Source organism: Eucyclogobius newberryi, unplaced genomic scaffold (assembly GCF_026437365.1).
Source record: "Eucyclogobius newberryi isolate DKJ021-1_F unplaced genomic scaffold, fEucNew1.0.hap1 SCAF_8, whole genome shotgun sequence".
Classification (NCBI taxonomy): Eukaryota; Metazoa; Chordata; class Actinopteri; order Gobiiformes; family Gobiidae; genus Eucyclogobius; species Eucyclogobius newberryi.
In genome coordinates, this window is record NW_027316500.1 from 25,186,244 (window position 1) to 25,208,635 (window position 22,392).

General features: G+C 42.6%; 1 protein-coding gene across 1 annotated transcript in view; it reads left to right on the forward strand.

Moving 5' to 3' along the window:
• Positions 1-22,392, forward strand: part of zcchc24 (zinc finger, CCHC domain containing 24) — an 85,517-nt gene that overhangs the window by 53,937 nt on the left and 9,188 nt on the right. The window contains exon 3 of the mRNA XM_072436618.1: positions 16,601-16,765. Coding sequence (XP_072292719.1) covers positions 16,601-16,765 — 165 coding nt within the window. The remainder of the gene's footprint in view (positions 1-16,600; positions 16,766-22,392) is intronic.

The following is a 22,392-nucleotide window of genomic DNA, read 5'->3' on the forward strand; positions in this document are numbered from 1 at the left end:
GGATTCTTCACCACATGCTTCCAGCGGTCAGACATTGACAGACTTTTATTCATATGAAGAGCTCGTTTCACTTTTTAGCAAGGCTCAAAGAACAGATTTGAGTGTTGGGGGGATTACTGTGCATTTGATCATTGGGCTTGATCTGAAAGGTTTATTGTAGAATATATCCAAATGAAACAGAGTTAACAAGACTGTTAAATACATCGTCTTTTCTTTTGCCAATTGCCAACTAAGGATATTGCAATAGATTTTGTATAAAGTTTGATTAAACTGGCAGCCTTTATTGTGATATCCACATTTCAAATAATTACATTAAAACATGTAAATGATTTTTCTCAGGTTAATATTGTAGATATTCGGTGGTGGCAAAGCTGTATTTTCACATCTGCCTCCAACAAGAACCGTCCATTCAAGCTAAAGCAGAGGTGTCTTGCTCAAGGACACAACAACATGATTAACTAGGGCTGGGAATTACACGGTTTCTCACGATTCAATTCGATGCACGATACATGGCCCACAATACGATGATATTACAAGTTTGCGACACATGCGATAATCAATATATCACTCATGATATTCTATGATATATCATCCAATACATTTTCTTTGTTAAACCACGACCTGCACAAACTCAAAATCACACCCATTTTAATCATCAAAACAGTCGAAATGTGAAATATTCTGAGTAAAGACTTTTCCTTTCTTTAAAAAATGCAACAAATTGTAACTCTGCCACAAAATATTTCAGGAAATTATACCAAAAATGACTCAAGGCGATATATTGATACAGCAGCCCACGATATTGATACTGTATCAACAAAATTAGTATCACGATATATATCAATATTTTGGCACAGCCCTATGATTAACTAAGGGGCATTCAAACAGACCACTTTCACTGTAACATTATGAGTTACACTAATGCTAGACCATGACCATGTTTGTAGTTTTATACAAAAGATTCCATAAATATATTTTATATCACCTAAAATAATCGCGTCTTTGACTTGCACTTAGGAAAACTCATTGATTACATTTTCTTCATTTTTACGACTCAAGAAGATTTACTGCTGTAATCCCATGTAATTTTATCAATGTCACAGAATGATGTGATTTCCCCTGAACTCTGGAAACAGGACAGTGGGTGTTGTTGTCTAGACTGAGATCTTTCTTCTCACCAAATCAAAGTCTACCTGCGATAGGTCGAATACTTCACATTCCTTAAAGGCTTTGGCACTACATCATCTGCAGTGTGTACTCCAGGTGAACCAGCGTTCCTTCACACCGTAATAATCACCCAGATCCAGTTGTTGCTCATGTCTCCACAAAAAGTCGCTCTCAAATATTGTTATGTCAACTGGAAATGTAAAACAATGTTTGGGTCAATATATTAACTTAGATGGACACGTATTTGGGCTGATTTGAACACTTTACTCGTTTTTATTACTTTATTGAGTCGTTACTGTAATATACTGGTAATTGTTTTTACAACTTGTCTAGTTAGTTAGCCGTTTTGTAGTTAGCTAGCTAGCCGTTTTGTAGTTAGTTAGCCGTTGTGTAGTTAGTTAGCCGTTTTGTAGTTAGTTAGCCGTTTTGTAGTTAGACAGCTGTTTTGTAGTTAGTTAGCCGTTTTGTAGTTAGATAGCTGTTTTGTAGTTAGTTAGCCGTTGTGTAGGTAGTTAGCTGTTTTGTAGTTAGTTAGCTGTTTTGTAGTTAGTTAGCCATTGTGTAGTTAGTTAGCTGTTTTGTAGTTAGATAGCCGTTTTGTAGTTAGTTAGTTGTTTTGTAGTTAGTTAGCTGTTTTGTAGTTAGTTAGCCATTGTGTAGTTAGTTAGCTGTTTTGTAGTTAGATAGCCGTTTTGTAGTTAGTTAGCTGTTTTGTAGTTAGTTAGCTGTTTTGTAGTTAGTTAGCCATTGTGTAGTTAGTTAGCTGTTTTGTAGTTAGATAACCGTTTTGTAGTTAGTTAGCCGTTGTGTAGTTAGTTAGCCGTTTTGTAGTCAGATAGCTGTTTTGTAGTTAGATAGCCGTTTTGTAGTTAGTTAGCTGTTTTGTAGTTAGATAGCCGTTTTGTAGTTAGTTAGCCGTTGTGTAGTTAGTTAGCCGTTTTGTAGTTAGATAGCCGTTTTGTAGTTAGTTAGCTGTTTTGTAGTTAGATAGCCGTTTTGTAGTTAGTTAGCCATTGTGTAGTTAGTTAGCCGTTTTGTAGTTAGATAGCTGTTTTGTAGTTAGTTAGCTGTTTTGTAGTTAGTTAGCCATTGTGTAGTTAGTTAGCCGTTTTGTAGTTAGATAGCTGTTTTGTAGTTAGTTAGCTGTTTTGTAGTTAGTTAGCCATTGTGTAGTTAGTTAGCCGTTGTGTAGTTAGTTAGCCATTTTGTAGTTAGTTAGCCGTTTTGTAGTTAGTTAGCCGTTTTGTAGTTAGACAGCTGTTTTGTAGTTAGTTAGCCATTGTGTAGTTAGTTAGCTGTTTTGTAGTTAGATAGCCGTTTTGTAGTTAGTTAGCCATTGTGTAGGTAGTTAGCTGTTTTGTAGTTGGATAGCCGTTTTGTAGTTAGTTAGCCGTTGTGTAGTTAGTTAGCCGTTTTATAGTTAGATAGCCGTTTTGTAGTTAGTTAGCTGTTTTGTAGTTAGTTAGCTGTTTTGTAGTTAGTTAGCTGTTTTGTAGTTAGATAGCCGTTTTGTAGTTAGTTAGCCATTGTGTAGTTAGTTAGCCGTTTTGTAGTTAGATAGCTGTTTTGTAGTTAGTTAGCTGTTTTGTAGTTAGTTAGCCATTGTGTAGTTAGTTAGCCGTTTTGTAGTTAGATAGCTGTTTTGTAGTTAGTTAGCTGTTTTGTAGTTAGTTAGCCATTGTGTAGTTAGTTAGCCGTTGTGTAGTTAGTTAGCCATTTTGTAGTTAGTTAGCCGTTTTGTAGTTAGTTAGCCGTTTTGTAGTTAGACAGCTGTTTTGTAGTTAGTTAGCCATTGTGTAGTTAGTTAGCTGTTTTGTAGTTAGATAGCCGTTTTGTAGTTAGTTAGCCATTGTGTAGGTAGTTAGCTGTTTTGTAGTTGGATAGCCGTTTTGTAGTTAGTTAGCCGTTGTGTAGTTAGTTAGCCGTTTTATAGTTAGATAGCCGTTTTGTAGTTAGTTAGCTGTTTTGTAGTTAGTTAGCTGTTTTGTAGTTAGTTAGCTGTTTTGTAGTTAGATAGCCGTTTTGTAGTTAGTTAGCCATTGTGTAGTTAGTTAGCCGTTTTGTAGTTAGATAGCTGTTTTGTAGTTAGTTAGCTGTTTTGTAGTTAGTTAGCCATTGTGTAGTTAGTTAGCCGTTTTGTAGTTAGATAGCTGTTTTGTAGTTAGTTAGCTGTTTTGTAGTTAGTTAGCCATTGTGTAGTTAGTTAGCCGTTTTGTAGTTAGATAGCTGTTTTGTAGTTAGTTAGCTGTTTTGTAGTTAGTTAGCCATTGTGTAGTTAGTTAGCCGTTGTGTAGTTAGTTAGCCATTTTGTAGTTAGTTAGCCGTTTTGTAGTTAGTTAGCCGTTTTGTAGTTAGACAGCTGTTTTGTAGTTAGATAGCCATTGTGTAGTTAGTTAGCTGTTTTGTAGTTAGATAGCCGTTTTGTAGTTAGTTAGCCATTGTGTAGGTAGTTAGCTGTTTTGTAGTTGGATAGCCGTTTTGTAGTTAGTTAGCCGTTGTGTAGTTAGTTAGCCGTTTTATAGTTAGATAGCCGTTTTGTAGTTAGTTAGCTGTTTTGTTGTTAGTTAGCTGTTTTGTAGTTAGTTACCTGTTTTGTTGTTAGTTAGCTGTTTTGTAGTTAGTTAGCCATTGTGTAGTTAGTTAGCTGTTTTGTAGTTAGATAGCCATTGTGTAGTTAGTTAGCTGTTTTGCAGTTAGATAGCCGTTTTGTAGTTAGTTAGCCATTGTGTAGGTAGTTAGCTGTTTTGTAGTTAGATAGCCGTTTTGTAGTTAGTTAGCCATTGTGTAGGTAGTTAGCTGTTTTGTAGTTAGATAGCCGTTTTGTAGTTAGTTAGCCGTTGTGTAGTTAGTTAGCCGTTTTGTAGTTAGATAGCCGTTTTGTGGTTAGTTAGCTGTTTTGTAGTTAGTTAGCTGTTTTGTAGTTAGTTAGCCATTGTGTAGGTAGTTAGCTGTTTTGTAGTTAGATAGCCGTTTTGTAGTTAGTTAGCCATTGTGTAGGTAGTTAGCTGTTTTGTAGTTAGTTAGCCGTTGTGTAGTTAGTTAGCCGTTTTGTAGATAGCCGTTTTGTGGTTAGTTAGCTGTTTTGTAGTTAGATAGCCGTTTTGTAGTTAGTTAGCTGTTTTGTTGTTAGTTAGCTGTTTTGTAGTTAGTTAGCCGTTTTTAAGTTAGTTAGCTGTTTTGTAGTTAGTTAGCTGTTTTGTAGTTAGTTAGCCGTTGTGTAGTTAGTTAGCTGTTTTGTAGTTAGTTAGCCGTTGTGTAGTTAGTTAGCTGTTTTGTAGTTAGTTAGCTGTTTTGTAGTTAGTTAGCCGTTGTGTAGTTAGTTAGCTGTTTTGTAGTTAGTTAGCTGTTTTGTAGTTAGTTAGCCGTTGTGTAGTTAGTTAGATGTTTTGTAGTTAGTTAGCTGTTTTGTAGTAGTGTCCCAGCCTCTCTAAAATGTAAAGCCTAATTGAAAACAGAGCGAGGCCTTTACGACAGCTCCCCCTATAGAGGCCATCTGCTTTGGATTTACTTCCTCCCCTCCCTCTTCTCCTCCCGTGATGCTGATTGGACGGCTCTCACTTCTTGGCTCTGAAACCCGTTGCCCGTTGCTGTCACTTGTCTTTCTCTCCCCGTTTGAGTGTTTGTGCAGATTTCAGAGCGTGATTCTTGACCAAAAGGCCGTTTACCTCCTCGTTTCTTTCCCCAGCAAGCATTCGATCCTCCTTCCCCAGTTACGTCCTGTTTAAATAGCGCAATATGAGGTCATTTCCTGGGATGATGGGTGTCCCAAGGAGAGTGTGGGGGCAAGGGCCTCATAGTATAATAGGGAAATTGTTGTTTTGCAAATAGGCGACATCCATACTGCTTGAATAATGCTAAAGAAACTAAATGTACATAAATGTAAAAAAAAAAAAAAAAACATGAACTGCAATAAAACAATAGCAGAATAAAACACTTAAGTGGTTAGACCTGTTTGGAGGAGGTGGGACTTTTTCTTAATTTATTCCTTATTGTCCAGAGCTGATAAAACCTGCTGGACATCTTAACTATATATTTTTTTAAAAAGCTGTAACCTCTATTTTTAGTCAAATCGAACATGGCATAAAGTCCCTAAAGCATATTTTTATTCAAATTAGCTTCAGTTTTCAAAGAGGAATTGTCAAAACACAATGAAGAACATCCTTTAACACCAGCTACTGCTCTTTATATTTACCAAAGAAAATCTGGGCAGAATTTAGAATCTGCTGTTGGTCTGTTATAATGTGTTATAATCGAGTAAATCAGAGTCTCAGCTTCACAAAGACTCTGTTTGTGCTCCAAGAGTTCAAGAACAACTGCAGTTTGAAATGACGTGAAAAATAGGATGAGGAGTTAGTTTGTATTTGTACAAATGATTTATTCAACTCTATATATTGTAGCTCAAATCTTATCGTGTACAGAAAAATAACAAAAAGTCCCCCACTAGTTCAGGGACACATGATAAATACTGACCCCCTCCAAGTCAATACAGTAATATATTATTCTATATTACTACTATATTCTTAACCATTGTATGCACTTCAGTGTGAACATTATTTAATAGCCAGCGTCAGTGACCCGTAAATTTGATTTAAATATATACTATATATAATAAAACAATACTGCTCCAAATTCAGTACACTTCTTACCAGTTTCAATATAGTTTTGTTTATTTGGAATCCTGATTATCCATCTTAAAAACACATTTATTACATACAGTTAAATCACAGCAGTTAATATGAAATATGCATCCCCATTCTGTATAATTGTGTTGCAGTTTTCAAGCAAAGTATTTTAAATATCTTAATATAGTAATGTCCATATGAAGGAAGTTCCAGGCCTTTTGTGTGCAGTAAAATGTCCGTGATGTTCTAAAGTACAATTGAGAACAAGTTTATCATACACTCAGCTGTAACTTATGAATACTTATATATAAAAATAAATATAAAAAAATAAAATATGAAAATTTAGCCGTATAATCTATCTACAAAGAATAATAACACAAACTTTCACCAAAGACACCTTGACCTTAACCAGGCCACATTATGTCCCTAACTGTCAGGTTCAAAGTAAGCACCAGGTGGAAACAATCCGGTAACCTTATCGTTTGGGGTCGCACAAGTCTCAGCGCAATTTCTCACATGCTTCACTTGATTATGGTCAAGTTACACTGGGAGAAACATTCTTGACAATGATGGATCGTAAAGCTGAGAATTCTGTGTGTCATTTAGATTTTAAAAAAGTACACATTAAGTACCTTAGCATTATATACATTTAAGTTATGATAAAGAAAGCAATCGATAAGTTAATATTGTTCATTCTTTACATATTGAATGATTAGTCAAGTGTAATTATTAACACAAGCTAGTTCAGCGTATCAAAACTACAACTCACATCAGAGTACTAAACCAAAAGTACAACGTAAGTCCCAAAGTACACGACCCGCGTATCTGTAGAGTATGTGGTAGCAGAGCGGAGAGCCCTCTGTCCGCCCGCCTGTGCCGCCGTTTGCTTTTCCGTGTGTGGCCGTGTTTTACGTAGAGATTGCATCAGAGAATGTTGGTGTATCACATGTGCGTCCGCGCTTCATTTGGAGTTCACGGGCCTGTTCCGCGCCTGATACCGAGCCAAGCCCCTCTCTCAGGATGTGGTCAAACGGCTGCGGTCAGGATTTCTTTATAGAGTCACCGCACACACACAAATACTGTTATATCTACGGCAAGTGTTAGTTTAGAGGGATAGAAACATTAAGCAACTGTGATTCTGCAAAACAATTCAACTTTTCCGGTCATAAGTTGTCTCATCGAATTAAAATGTGACAAGGGGCCAGTATATATAAGAATATGAGTTATGGATGTTGCGTTTACTAAATAAAGTGGAATGAAAGAAACTATTTAGAAGTATTTAAAAAGCTGCAGTTCAAAATATTTCATAAAAGAACAGATAGAATCAAATGAAATGATAGTCCAGGATGAAACCTTTTAAACAGGTTGATGCAGCAGCGGCCAAAGGAAACCTGAGTCCGTCCTCTACAGGATTTAACTTGTGAGTTCTTGTTCCGGGTGTAATGTTCATGAACGCAAGTGTCTGGAGTTGTGGTTATGGAGTGGCATTAGCGCGAGGAGGTGGGAGAAAAGGGACGGGCTTCACAGGCAGGAGCACATATACAGCTCCAGGGCCAGTTCCACCAGCTCTCTCAAAAGAAGCCACACATGGGGCCCCTGGCTCCTGTATCATAAGTAGGACCATTGAGAATATCAAAGCTTCTATTGAGTACACATAAAAAACAGCACCAACATCTTGAGCTTAAAGACAAAATAACACTAATGTATTTAAAAGCACAAAGAAGACGCAAATATCAATATCTTGCTTGCAAGGTGAATTTTTATTTACAGGTCATTTCAGCAACTAGGCCTTCATCAGCATTAGCATGCTAGCATTAGCAATCAAACAGACATGACATTCTTGATAAGAAAACACTAAGAAAGTCCAGCTGCAGATGCTGTATGAAGTGAAGGTTTAGTGGAGCTCCACTCAGTCACAAACAATTGGGATCATGTATTAATTTCCGATTAGGGTTAATTGTAAAAAAGAGTCAGTTGTAGTCATCTGGGCACTGCTTTTAGAACAACAGAGTCCAGATGAATACAATGGAACACTCCTGGACGAATGAGGGAGTACACAGACTTCATGCTTAGATTGGGTATGGTTAGGATTTGGGTTTAGATTAGGGTTAGGGGTTGATAATTGAGTATTAAACCAAACCAGATGTGATGCTGTGATGCTAGTGGAGCTCCACTCGCGCTGGAGCCAGACCCTTCTCCAAAACGTTTAACCCTGGGTTACACATGGCTTTTTCCATGCTTATATCTGTTGTCCTCTACTAAAGAAGGCAGAGTAAAATTAGCAGTACAGCTAATGCCAACATGATGCTAGCAGATGTCGTTACAGATTCACCGCTAAAATGATCTAAGTCCTGGTTTCAAGTGTCTACAACTTTCACTGAACAGAGCGTTTCATCTGCTGTAACGTGAGGATGAATGACTTTAGATGTGATTTTGGGCTCCAAGAAGACAGCACATCGGAGCATAATGTGGCAGCTTTAACCTTGACACCTTTAAATGGCAGCGACGTGTCCATTTAGCTCTTACTTTGACGCAAGCCTCTCCATGTGCACAGAGCGAAGAGCAATTCCGCCCGCGCATCTCTAAAGTGCAGCGTGCCTCTGACGTCGCTGTTCCATTAACTCAGTCATGGTGCAATTGCGTCGGGACTACTTTAAAGGCGAAGCTGCGTGGGCTTTTTCCTGGAATCCAAGTCAAACAAAAACACTGACTGATGCTAACGTTTACGATTGAAGCTGCGGATACTTTATTTGCTCGCTCTTTGCATCACAGTGACATTATTTTGTTCTGGAAGGTGGACACATCATCGTTGGTCTCTGTAAGTTTGGGTGGAATGCGAACGGTCAGTAAAGTTTATAGCTGTGGCGATCGAGACCTCCGGGGAACAGAACAGGGGTGGATGTTGCAAAGCCCTGTCCACACGCTGATTACAAAAGCCCAGATTTATAACACAAGCAGACCAAATAACCGCTAGGAAAAAAATAAGTCACATTTGCGGAGGTGGGAATAGACGCCAGTTACAGAGGATTAGCCAATAGCTGGTGGGAAGTAGGTACGCTACAGTCCCCAAAACTATTTATTTGGATGTTTTCTCCTCGCTTTATTACTGATTTAACACAAGGACACATCATACAGAGAGGTATTTTAGGTTGTTGCAAACTTGTTTTGGTGAGTAGTTAATTCAATAGGCTTAAGAACAACTTAGTATGAAGATAGAACTACTTTTATATCATGTCAAATGTAGCGCTGCAACGGTTAAAGTGTGACTTATCGACTACAATCACTTATCCGGGTTGTATTTTGATCATCGTAATCGTTATTTGGACTGTATACAGACTCAATTTAAAAAAAAAAAATCATTTCAATAACTTTCATTTGGTTGATGTTTTTAAAAAGTCTCAATGTACATTAGAAATAACTTTACTTCATAGTTGCTGCCATAGTTAAATGATTTTGTAATTGTGAAGAAACTAAGATAAAACTGTAAAGTAAAATCAGTGCTTGAACATGTTTACTACCCTATCTGATGATACAGATTGGAAATGTTCATGAATATTTACTTGTAGCTGCTTTTTATAACTTGTCACTTGAGCCATTTCACAATTTCATATAGTTTTGGGATGCCTTTTTTAAACTTATTTTAGGGTATTCATATAGCAATAGGAACATACTGCGCAGTCCTAATTTCAGTTAACATTGGCAGATAATACGTCCTCAAACTGCATCTGAAATCTGTAGATTGTGAGAGAGTGTGTGTGCTCTGGGGTCGAGGGTCAAGGCCGTAGTTCCCTGGTCATGAGGAGGACGAGTGTTTATCCCACTGCGCCCTGGCTGTACTCTCTCCATAAAGACTTACTCCAACAGGGAGAGCGAACAGGAAATCATCATGGAGCACAGTCAAATTCAACTTTCAGTGATTCAGCGGGTCATGTTCGGACCTCCTGCAGCTCGGATCGTCACGGATATGAAACACAAATCAGGGTTTATTACATCCAGAAGAGGCCTACAGAGTGTGGCAACATTTGTATTATGGATCACAAATACACATACAAAATAGTATGCTTAATGCTTAGTTTTAGTTGAAAGGATGAATAAAAGAGTAATGATTAGGCTACCCCAAATAAATTGTCTGTTTGCTGTAACCCGAGTCAACATTTTTCAAGTGTTGTTGTTGTTGTTGTTGTTGTTTTATGGCGGTTGGCATCCAAGTGTTGCATTACCGCCAGACTTTATTCCTCAGACTTTGTCGTAGTCCTCAGACTCTGTCGTAGTCCGTAAAAGTACTCCTTCCATTGCTTTGGTGTTACAAAGCCCATGAGGTCATGATATGTCTTTGTGACCGGCTTTATTCCAGGGAGACTCTTCTTCATCTTCCTCTCCTTCTTTGACGTTCGGTGCTTCCACCGTACAGCTTTATTCTTCAGGCTTCATTCTATAGGCTTTAATATGTCCACTGATGTCGCCGCTTGGTAGCCGTGCGTCTACGAGACTGGACGAGGACAGGAGACCACCCCCACCCCCATCTCGTCACTCTGATCACTCTGACTCCCCACAAGCAGACCCCCATCACTCCGACTCCCATTTAGCGCCTTTAGCCTGTTTTCTATATCTGCCCAATCAAGCTCCTTTGTTCCAAGGAATCTCCCTGCAGCTTTAGCAATGATCCTGATCCTTTCAGTTCTGCTTTGAGTCTGAGCAGCACAGTTTACAACATCCACCATAAAGAGTACAAAATCCTCTCTATCTACAACCAGGGTATTCTCATTAATTCTGGAACCTGCACACTTGGGACCTCCACTCTTGAAACCTTCACACTTCTTGGGAGCCACGCTGGCCTCTCTCATTTCGCCCTGGCTGGGAGCAGCGCTGGCTCCTCTCTCTGTATTTACTCTAAACTCGTTACTTGAAACTTTCTTGACTGCATCTGCATAGGATACACCTTGAGAGACCTTTATTTTCTGCACCTCAGCAGCTCTTTTGCTAAACCTGCATCCCCCATAGGCAGAGCTATGTTCTTCCCCACAGTTACAGCACTTCAGTTTTGCACCCACGTCACACTTCCCATACTCATGATCTCCTGCACATTTACCACACCTTTGCCTCCCTCTACAGACCGCTGCAATATGCCCAAAGCGCTGGCACTTAAAGCAACGCAGGGGCGGCGGAACATATGGCCTGACGCTATAGCACATGTACCCAATGAACACCTTACTAGGCAGGCACCTCCCTTCAAGTGTTACCATTACCGACAAGCTGTCACATCTTACCCCAAACCGGGTCACCTTCAAACGCCTAGCGTCCACCACCGTAACTCCCGTCAAATTCTCCTTAACTTCATCCACAGACGTCGCCGTAGGGACACCTACGATAACTCCTCTGACCGTGTTTCTTTCAGCATCAGACACAAGAATGTCCTTTCCACCCAGACGTTTAGTTCCAATCGCCTTCCGTTGCTGAGCCGCGTCCTTGCACACGACCAGCAGCGAGCCATCTCTAAGGACACTCGCACTCTTGATCACTCCCACAGCTACAGTTAGGCTCTTTGACAATGCCACTGAATTCCACTCCTTAAAGGATGCACTATCCTGTGCAAGCTTTATGATCACCTTACAGTCTCTGCTCTCACCCCGGACATCAATAGCTTCAGCCTCATCCTGCTGCTCATTCCCAGAACCCTCGGACGAGCTAAGGGACTTTTTACGTTTCCGGGCACGTGCAGGCAGAAAAGGCTGCTCCTCCACGCCGTCCAGAACGTCTTCCATCCCCGATCCACTCTCCTCCGCCATCTCCCGTCTCTCCAGACCGGGTGTTGAGCAAGGTTGTTGTTGTTGTTGTTGTTGTTGTTTAATGGCAAGTGTAGTGGGTCGGTCGGAAGGCAAATTCTTATTTTTTTCACTTTGAAGGCAAAAAAAAAGATCCAAATTTTGTCATTTTTTGAGTCGAAATGACCACCAGGGGTCAGGCTTCAACAGTCAATGACAGAAAACGTCTCTATCAACCCGATCGGGAGACTAAATCTCACGATTTTAAGATATTTCAATCGACCTTTTGTACGTCGCTATCCTTTATTTTGGTAGCTAAGGCAAGCGGGGGAACATGCGGGGGACACTGGCACCGCCATGTTTGTTGTGATGACGCTACTGGGCGTGTTTCAATCCCAGAATGCATTTGCGTAAGTCAGATTTCACACCCTGACAGAGCCTGGCATTACTCTGAACATCTCAGTGGCGCCGACAAGGATAAACCAAAAATTTAAGGTATCATCATGACTCATTCTGCTCGGTCTGTGTTATTACAGACGCATGTGGAAGACTGAAAATGAAGTCGCGCATGTGTTACGCAGTGCGATATCAGTCCTTTGAGATGAAAGTCAAGTTAACAAGCGTGATAGAAATAATTGACAAGGTGGTCCAGGACGGCTAGTTTCATAGCGGGTCGGTCGGGTTACGGCAAACAGACGTATTATTTTGCTCAGCCTTAAGGAGGTGAAGACTTATGATATATACTGATATATAGAGTCTAAAATCAACAACAAATGAATGCTTTCTCCTATAGAGCCATTAAATTAAGCAGCACCTTCTGGCTGTGAGGCTGCGTTTCTAAAACTTGAAATAAAAATTCTTCATCCTCTCCCTTTAATCAAGGAACTGTATGTGCGTTTAATAACTTTTTCCACTGTATATTTGATGTATGGTATTTGGGAGTGAATCATATTTGGACTGGCTCATTTGCAGGATGAGGTCCAAACACACCGTTGCTATGGCATCGCTTTAGCACTGCAGCGTTCTGCATTAGTAAAACCTGTCAGAGCCTTGAGAAGGGCTGAGGAGCAGATTTTCCAGGCTGCGTGTGACAATGGGGTTGATGAGGCTCACAATGGACACAGTGAAGGAGGCGAGGTGGACACAGTGAAGGAGGCGAGGTGGACACAGTGAAGGAGGCGAGGTGGACACAGTGAAGGAGGCGAGGTGGACACAGTGAAGGAGGCGAGGTGGACGCAGTGAAGGAGGCGAGGTGGACACAGTGAAGGAGGCGAGGTGGACACAGTGAAGGAGGCGAGGTAGACACAGTGAAAGAGGCAAGGTGGACGCAGTGAAGGAGGCGAGGTGGACTCAGTGAAGGAGGCGAGGTGGACACAGTGAAGGAGGCGAGGTGGACGCAGTGAAGGAGGCGAGGTGGACACAGTGAAGGAGGCGAGGTGGACACAGTGAAGGAGGCGAGGTGGACTCAGTGAAGGAGGCGAGGTGGACACAGTGAAGGAGGCGAGGTGGACGCAGTGAAGGAGGCGAGGTGGACGCAGTGAAGGAGGCGAGGTGGACACCGTGAAGGAGGCGAGGTGGACACAGTGAAGGAGGCGAGGTGGACACAGTGAAGGAGGCGAGGTGGACACAGTGAAGGAGGCGAGGTGGACGCAGTGAAGGAGGCGACACAGTGAAGGAGGCGAGGTGGACACAGTGAAGGAGGCGACACAGTGAAGGAGGCGAGGTGGACGCAGTGAAGGAGGCGAGGTGGACACAGTGAAGGAGGCGAGGTGGACACAGTGAAGGAGGCGAGGTGGACACAGTGAAGGAGGCGAGGTGGACGCAGTGAAGGAGGCGAGGTGGACACAGTGAAGGAGGCGAGGTGGACACAGTGAAGGAGGCGAGGTGGACACAGTGAAGGAGGCGAGGTAGACACAGTGAAAGAGGCAAGGTGGACACAGTGAAGGAGGCGAGGTGGACGCAGTGAAGGAGGCGAGGTGGACTCAGTGAAGGAGGCGAGGTGGACGCAGTGAAGGAGGCGAGGTGGACGCAGTGAAGGAGGCGAGGTGGACACAGTGAAGGAGGCGAGGTGGACACAGTGAAGGAGGCGAGGTGGACTCAGTGAAGGAGGCGAGGTGGACACAGTGAAGGAGGCGAGGTGGACGCAGTGAAGGAGGCGAGGTGGACGCAGTGAAGGAGGCGAGGTGGACACCGTGAAGGAGGCGAGGTGGACACAGTGAAGGAGGCGAGGTGGACACAGTGAAGGAGGCGAGGTGGACACAGTGAAGGAGGCGAGGTGGACGCAGTGAAGGAGGCGACACAGTGAAGGAGGCGAGGTGGACACAGTGAAGGAGGCGACACAGTGAAGGAGGCGAGGTGGACGCAGTGAAGGAGGCGAGGTGGACACAGTGAAGGAGGCGAGGTGGACGCGGTGAAGGAGGCGAGGTGGACACGGTGAAGGAGGCGAGGTGGACACAGTGAAGGAGGCGAGGTGGACACAGTGAAGGAGGCGAGGTGGACACAGTGAAGGAGGCGAGGTGGACACAGTGAAGGAGGCGAGGTGGACGCAGTGAAGGAGGCGAGGTGGACGCAGTGAAGGAGGCGAGGTGGACGCAGTGAAGGAGGCGAGGTGGACACGGTGAAGGAGGCGAGGTGGACACAGTGAAGGAGGCGACACAGTGAAGGAGGCGAGGTGGACACAGTGAAGGAGGCGAGGTGGACGCAGTGAAGGAGGCGAGGTGGACGCAGTGAAGGAGGCGAGGTGGACACGGTGAAGGAGGCGAGGTGGACACAGTGAAGGAGGCGAGGTGGACACAGTGAAGGAGGCGAGGTGGATACAGTGAAGGAGGCGAGGTGGACACAGTGAAGGAGGCGAGGTGGACACGGTGAAGGAGGCGAGGTGGACACAGTGAAGGAGGCGAGGTGGACACAGTGAAGGAGGCGAGGTGGACACAGTGAAGGAGGCGAGGTGGACACAGTGAAGGAGGCGAGGTGGACACAGTGAAGGAGGCGAGGTGGACACTAGAGTAAAACCAGAGTAAACAAGACATTTCACTTCCATGTTTCCAAATGTAATGCAGTGAGTTATGGTCAGAGGGTAAAGGCTCTACACTTTTAGATGCAATTATGCACTGGAAATATAATCATTTCAATCTTGTTGATCATAACAGCTTTTGCCAATGCGCGCCAGCTTTACTTTGCTAAGTCTGTCCAACATAAAAGTTACAGTTACCACCACTGGACAAAAGAGCAGTTTATCATAAAATCAAGCCAGCGTTTTGTGAAAAAAACATGATTTATTTTAATTTTTGCCGTGTTTCACCTTCATTCTTGTTCGTCCATCCGTCTCAAGAGCGTTCTTTGGACGCTTGGACCACTCACGTCCCACTCACGTCCCACTTTGGACCCCTTAAACAGCCCAGTTCACTTATGACAGAGACACTTCAGGACCGTCCCGATCTGGACAAGTGGATTGGCTGCAGGACAGTTTTTTTCAGATCTAATAGTTTGATGAATGCTTCTTCCCACTCTTCACCTCATTTCACACCACTTGCAATCATAAAGGAAAAACACGGGGGGAGGGAGACCAGAGCAACACTGGGGGACACGGGGCCGACCGGTGGGGGTCAGGCGGTCCGGTCCGGCCCCACAGAGCACGGGGCTTCGCTGGGTCCAGAGCTGCTGATGCAAAGTGCTGACGTCTGTTGGGACGGCTCCACATGCGGCTCATTAGGGCCGGTATTACTCATACAGGGGCCGGGACAAAACACTTGGACCCCTCCCCACCCCCCCGTCCCCTCCTCTACCTCCGAGATAAACCCTAAAATCTGCAGCCAATGTAAAAGTGATTAAGAAAACAAAACCCCGGCTTGCAGGGGGAATCTGGCCCAGTTACAGTTGGAGAGCACATTTCCTAACCTTCTGGAGCGCGGCCGTCACATGCATGCTGCGAATTAAAGATTATTTATTTCTGTCATATCGGATAACCATCTATGCATGAGAAACATTTTCAGATGAAACATTCCTTCAGTTTCACCACTGGATGGATTGTGTCGGCTGAAATAATCACTCGAACACCGGTAAACGCTGTCACTGAACAGATGTTTGACTTATCCATCTGAAATGACATTTGAGACCAACCGACCGACTTTCTCTGAATCTGTAAACTACTGCGAAGCTCAGACAAGACTTAATGCAGCGCGTTTTGTTTACCCAAAGACATATCTGGCCTTGTGTCATCTCCATGTTCTTTCAAAAGCAGTAGTTCTCCATCTCTATTGCTGCTCGACGACATCTGGACGATCTGAAACTCATTTAACCACATCCTGGATTCAAACCTTTCATATCTACAAACGATGCTCTGATTTACTCTTCAGCTTGTTCTAAATCAAAGAAATGGCGGCAGTTCATTACAAAAGCAGGATTTTGTGACATATTTAGACCACTGCACAATATCTGCACTCGATTATAAAACATTTCTATCGTATGCAAACCCGGAAGTAATAGTTTGTTGCGTCCGAGCGTCACGTCGTGGGATGTTGTGTTGCTTCACTCTACATTTTCGTTTAAACCAAAGCAAACATAATATCCGGTTACATTGCCCCAGCGTGAGTCGATAATGACAAGCTTCAACTAATGAACTAATTGCTGGTTTGGTCTGTTATGCTGGTGCTTGTGCGCGGTGTGTGCTTTTGGGGAGAATGTGTCGATCGTGGCCGACATAAAGCTGTCAGCGTGACATCATCGCACAGGCAACTCCCCAAATATTGTCCCTGTGTTTTCGTAGAGCAGGCCGATGTTCGTAATCATCTCCCATGCGCGAATCACAGCGGTAATTGAACGCAGATGCACTGGAAGTAAATGTCAATTACGCAACCGCTCATGGTGCCAAAACCGTGTGTCGAAGTGCGCCGTGTGATGTATTATAGATGTATGCCATTTGGACGGCCACACCCTGCCGTCAGCGCCCATCAATCACAGCGTTTTATCCATTCCTTGTGCAGAATGTTCTTTTTTTCCCCTCTTCTTTTGCTGGACCGCAACTTAAAACGTGTTGTATTTGTGTCCCAGGCCAGACCTAAAGGAGAGGGCCTGACGCCGTACCAGGGGAAGAAGAGGTGCTTCGGAGAGTACAAGTGTCCCAAGTGTAAGAGGAAGTGGATGAGCGGCAACTCCTGGGCCAACATGGGACAAGAGTGCATCAAGTGTCACATCAACGTCTACCCACACAAGCAGGTATGTGCAGGGCGGGGCTCGCACGGACGCACAGCTCGTGTTCTTCAATGTTTAGGAATGTGAATTGTATTTTCAGGAAATGTCCAAAGCAGCCAACAAAAATGTCAAAATGTCATCTGGATTTACCTGATGAGGTAATTGGTAGTTGAAGACGTTTCGCCTCTCATCCAAAAGGCTTATGTCAAGTTAGAATAATCAAGAAGGAAAAATGTCGGATCCACCCATGTGTACGGCTGATACAAATTCATAGATTAATCGCAATTCATTAATTAGTGAAATGATAGTCAACTAATTTGAATGATTTGGACAATAAACAGACACTAAATCATGCATCATTTTAGCTCCATTTGCATCTAATTGAACAGACATCGCCATCACAGGACTTTTGTTACCTAAAGAATGAATCCATTATTTGAAGGAGTAATCGATTTGTAAAATAATCATTAGTTGCAGCCTAAATAGCAGCGTATTTAACCAAAAACCTCTCTACATAAATGTATCTTGTTCTTATGACGCCAGGATGCCGCGCGCGATTGTGGGCCCCTGAAATTGCTGGGGGGCCCCTAACTTTTTTTAGGTAGGGGGCCCCCCTGGCCCCTAACTTTGAAAATCTATTTCTCAGCCTGCATAATGTATTATTTGTTGTAGTATGAAACACGCAGGAACTACAAAAAGGGGGCGCCAGAAATCTCCACTTTGTCAGGTCTTCAAAAAAATTATACTTGCAAATGTCAAATCTTACCCATGTTGTTTTTGTTCCTGTCCGCCTTTCCCATTGAAATAAATAAATAATGTTATGAATCATTTGTGTGCGTTGCAGTTTTGCCGGTCTCATTGCTAAGCATCATGTATTAGAATCTCCTCCGGTCACCAGGCGGAGCCCATAATAAACATTACTCCAGCTTTGACATATGATGTGGTGGAGGACAAAAGTGCAGTTTACATAATTAAGCAATGAGCTTGTATAAACTTGCACAGATGTAAACAGTTGAACCAACTTTTCTAGTTGATTTTCCATTCTTTTAATTTTTGAGGGAAACAAATACGTATCAGATTAAATACTGTGCTGGGAACTGTTTTGATGTTCCTCAGAAATACAATAAAACACAATTATTGGGTGGAATTTTGTTGCAAAATCTGATTGTCCAACCGAGATGAACAGACTACAGGCTGAGTTCTGCACGGCTGGTTATTATCGCCTGATCCAGATGGCCCTGTTAAATTAAAGACGAAGCCCGAGTACTGACATTCCTCCATAGCCCTGCCGTAAAGTTGAATTTCATAAACTAATTACACGCCTGAACCGGAGGATTTTCACTAAAGTTATTAAGCTTGAGTATACATTTATGCAGAGGGCTTAGTTTGGCTTTGGGCTGCAGGGATTCTGTGCATAGTTTATAATATGAAACTATTTAGTGCGACGCTGTGGGCTGTTCTCAAGGCAAAGGGAGGTAGCACAAGGCTTGTCTGTGAAAATGTTTGGACGTACATGAGACAGAATCTGTGTGTTTTCATCAGTCTGAGTTATATTTACCTTCTAGGCTTCATCTTTGATATTTATGCGTTTCCACATTCTTCCAATTCCACTTCCTGAAATAAAATAGTGAAAGTGCAGAGGCCCCACAGTCTGAATACTCACCGCATTAACACGCTCTGGACACAAAGACTCAAAGACTCACGGAGAAGTACTTTGTAGTATTGTAGTATCCACAATAACCTTTTCATTTAAAATACTGTTGTTAATTCAATGTTATGGTGCTATGTAGAGGATGTATTCAAATATTAAGCACTACAAATACAGCAGTATAATAATGCATTATAGTCTTATAAAGAGCTTTTCCAAACACTGGCAGTTGCTTTACACGTTCATGATCCTCTGGGGTGGTAAGCTGCTATTAGGTTTGGTTAGATTTATGGGAGCCACAGCTGCCCTGGGTTAGACTGACGGAAACAAAGGCTGCCAGTCTGTGCCATTCTCTCCCCCTCAGTGCCTTCATATGAGGCAATGTGGGTGAAATAACTTGCCTAAGGACACAACAACAGCTTGCAATAGAGACGCTGCTGTCCTGCAGTGGCACATGGTGTTCCCAGTGGTCTCCCATGTACTACCCAGGCCACAGCCGGCTTAACCTTTGTGATCATAAGTCATTGTGGAGACGTACTAGGCGTACTGTGAAGAATACTGCCACTTTTACCATTAGCACTGCTGAATTACCCACCTATTCTTTTGAAATCAGATCTATTTATCAAGGTGAGACACTGCAGGTTGAATAGGAAAACCAATCTTAAATTGAGAGATTCCTTCTGTACTTTACTCTCATAAACGTAAGCTTTTTATGTGTGCAAATGGCCACAATTGACAACATATAGGTTTTATACAAGTCAAGATAGGTCTGGTGATCACAAGCAAACTTCTCTATAATAAGAACATCCTGAAGCACTTTTGCCCACTCCATCACATGCTCATACGACCCCAAAGAGTGGAAACTGGATGGCTAATTTGTTACAGCACATTAGTATTTCCTTTCCTCTGCCTTCTATACATACTTTCCTAAACACCTCCCCACTGCTCTTCCCACACTTCCACGCCACTGAATGAAAAGAAACGCTGTGGTCTGTCCTCTCCGTCTTCTTGTGGCTGACCTACACACAGCACGGCAAATTCCCTGCGTTAGCCGTGTCACCCACTTAGCATATTTCCCCCTGTCAGCAGCGTTTGAACCGGACCGCTAACCTCTGTGTCCTCAAGCGTTTTCAACTCTCCCTGCCCACCAAACATTCCCATAAATACACTCAGCATGGATCCCACCCACTCTGCAGGACGCCGGGATAAAAATCTGTAAATGTGCCGTTTTATATGATGCCAAAACCCATGCCAAATAATGTGATCTCTGCTGATAGTTGCACAAGGAGTGTATTTTGTGTTTACTTACTCCACGGAAAGGGATTAGCATACAGGTTCTATTCTAGAGACAGCAGGGATGTAGCTCAACTGTGAGTCTTTTTATTAAAGTAGTAGCTCTATAACCACGTTTCGACTGGCTCTCTTATTCCCCAGACCGGTTCACTTTAGAGCATTTTGGAACTTTAAACGGCGTGCTACATGAACAAGAGTAACTGACGGCACCCAAATACAACAAACGTTTTCTCAAATAAAATCTAAATCAGACCTGAAGACATTTAGTGTACGTTTGTGACACTGTGAGGCGTGGCTAAAGCTAGAGACAACAGGGAACTACTTCTGGTTTATCATCAGCTTTTTCAGTTTTTATTTCACTTCTCTTCGCCTCTGCAGCCAATTTTATGTATCAGGTTTGTATTTGTTAGATGCAATATTCACTAGAAATATAATATTTTGGGTCTTGATGTGAGTTGCCGTGCGTCGATAAACAGGAAACAGCTGATGCTAACGTGCGCTAGCTTTGTTTTGCTCAACAAGTTATCATCACTGGAAATACAGCAGTTTATCACAAGATCAAGTCAACGTTTTGTGAGAAATAATCATTTTCTGTTTACATCTGCCTTTTATCCTGGTTTGGTTCAAATTTGGGCCCAGTTTTGTATTTATTTATGTAGGATTGGTTTGGTTCCATTTCAGACTTTTTTTTAAAGGATTTTTTGGCCCGCAGGCTTTATTTGACAGGACAGTTACAGCACGAAATGGAGATGCAGAAAATTGTCGAGAGCTGAATTGGAACTCACAACGCTGCAGCCGCAACAGATACAGGCAAATCTGACTTTACTGAATGAATAAGCTTTGGAGGGTAGAGCAATGTCAGTGATGAGATAAAGGGAGAATGATGGTAGAAGCATCTTGAGCAGGGTCGATAGACACAGATGATCATGGATGGCTACATGGAGGTTTGGTTAGGAGGCAAAAGTGATCGCAATAAATACAAATAATATGAACTCTGGTCTCAAATACAAGACGTGCGAGACATGTAAGCCAGTCACATTTAATAATAGCGGCACTTGTCACATAAAAGTGGCACTGACATTTTTTGGCAGTTATGGATTAAGATAGAAAGCATATTAAACAGTTTGGTTCCAACCTTATGAAAGCTGTTATTGTGCATGAAGAACATCTGTATTTGTGCTCTATGAAGAAGTAGGAATTCCTTTATATTGACAGAACATCGAGCGCAGAATGTGTGGGCTAAAACCAACGTGTCCCCAGTGTTAGAACTGCTACTGATGTTTATTCCACATTGATAGATTTATTCCACATCAGATATTATAATGTGACAAGATATTCCCCAAAACATTATAACACAATTTGTTTTTACATGTTTGTGTCTGCAAAATTGCCATGTATTAAATTATTTTACATCCTTCACTTTGTGACCATTGTGTGTAATTAAATGTGTACTTATTTATTTGTAATAATTATCATTATGAATGAGCTGGAGCCTCAGGGTTAAGCAGTATTCCTAAAACAGCAAGGTTGGTGGTTCAATTACAGCAGTCCTGAGACACCACCTTGTCTGAGCATGAGTTCTGGTGTTTGAAGAGGCTGTTGGCACTGATTGGCAGACATGTTTCCTACAATCAGCTCCAGGGCAGATGTGGGCATGAATCTGTAATGGGAGTGTTTTCTGAGAACTGGGAAAAAGTGTACAATAGTATTTTCTGTAGTACATCATGCTAAGATAGTAGCTGTGAAAGTTGCAGAAGGTGTTGTGTCAGCACAGAAGACACACACATTCAGGACTACAGAGCGCAGTGCATCTTAAAGATGCCATAACATGCTTTTTTTCACGTTTCGTAGTCTATCCTAAGTGTATAATTGATAATAATAAGGGTTGTGCAACACCCTTAACATAATAGTTAAGAAATATCACCCAGACCTTGGACCCCCTCACCAACCCGGAAATGCAGACGGCTTGGTTTGGTTTGATATTCGCCCCCACCCTTGCGAAGAGCGATCTGGCTCCCCCGCCCAACCCCTGACGTAGTCTCAGAGCGTGTGTGCCCCGCCCAGCCGTGACGTAGTGTGTGCCCCACAGCTGTGCGCTGTTAGCTCTGCGCTGCGCCGCTCCGCGCGAGTGAGTGAGAAACGATAGAACTGTGACGCGTGCTTGCCCTTATGACGCGGTCTTGCAGCCACCGCCCGTCAGTTTGGAGATTCGAGAAAAGGAGATAGTCTGCAATATAGCTAAAAACTGCGGGAATCAATCAAAAAAACACTCTGGGTACATATATGAAGCACAAATAGCAATGTAAGAAGGTTAAAAGCTCTGAAAAGTCGATTTTGCATGTTATGGGACCTTTAAAGCCACAAACCACTCCTTTGGAGACAGTGAGGTGAAGAGTCTAAGCAGGAAAAGAGATGGTTTGAAAGAGAGTTAAAGAGGAAAAAAAAGAAGAAACAAAAGAATCCTTCTTTTAACAGAAATCGTTAAATTTACCCATAATATACAGCAGTATGTGGAGGCCATAGGGCAAGATCAGCCAGCCAGCTAACAAAAGGATGTAAATGCCCATTTCACAGCTGCTGCGGTAACAAAGAAGATTAGTTTAGGGGGAACTTAAAATATCGCAAACAAATAGATAAAATAGAACAGGACAGACTATTATCAGGAGGATGAGCCCGTGGGCAGGGCTTACTCTGAGTAGGATAAATATCA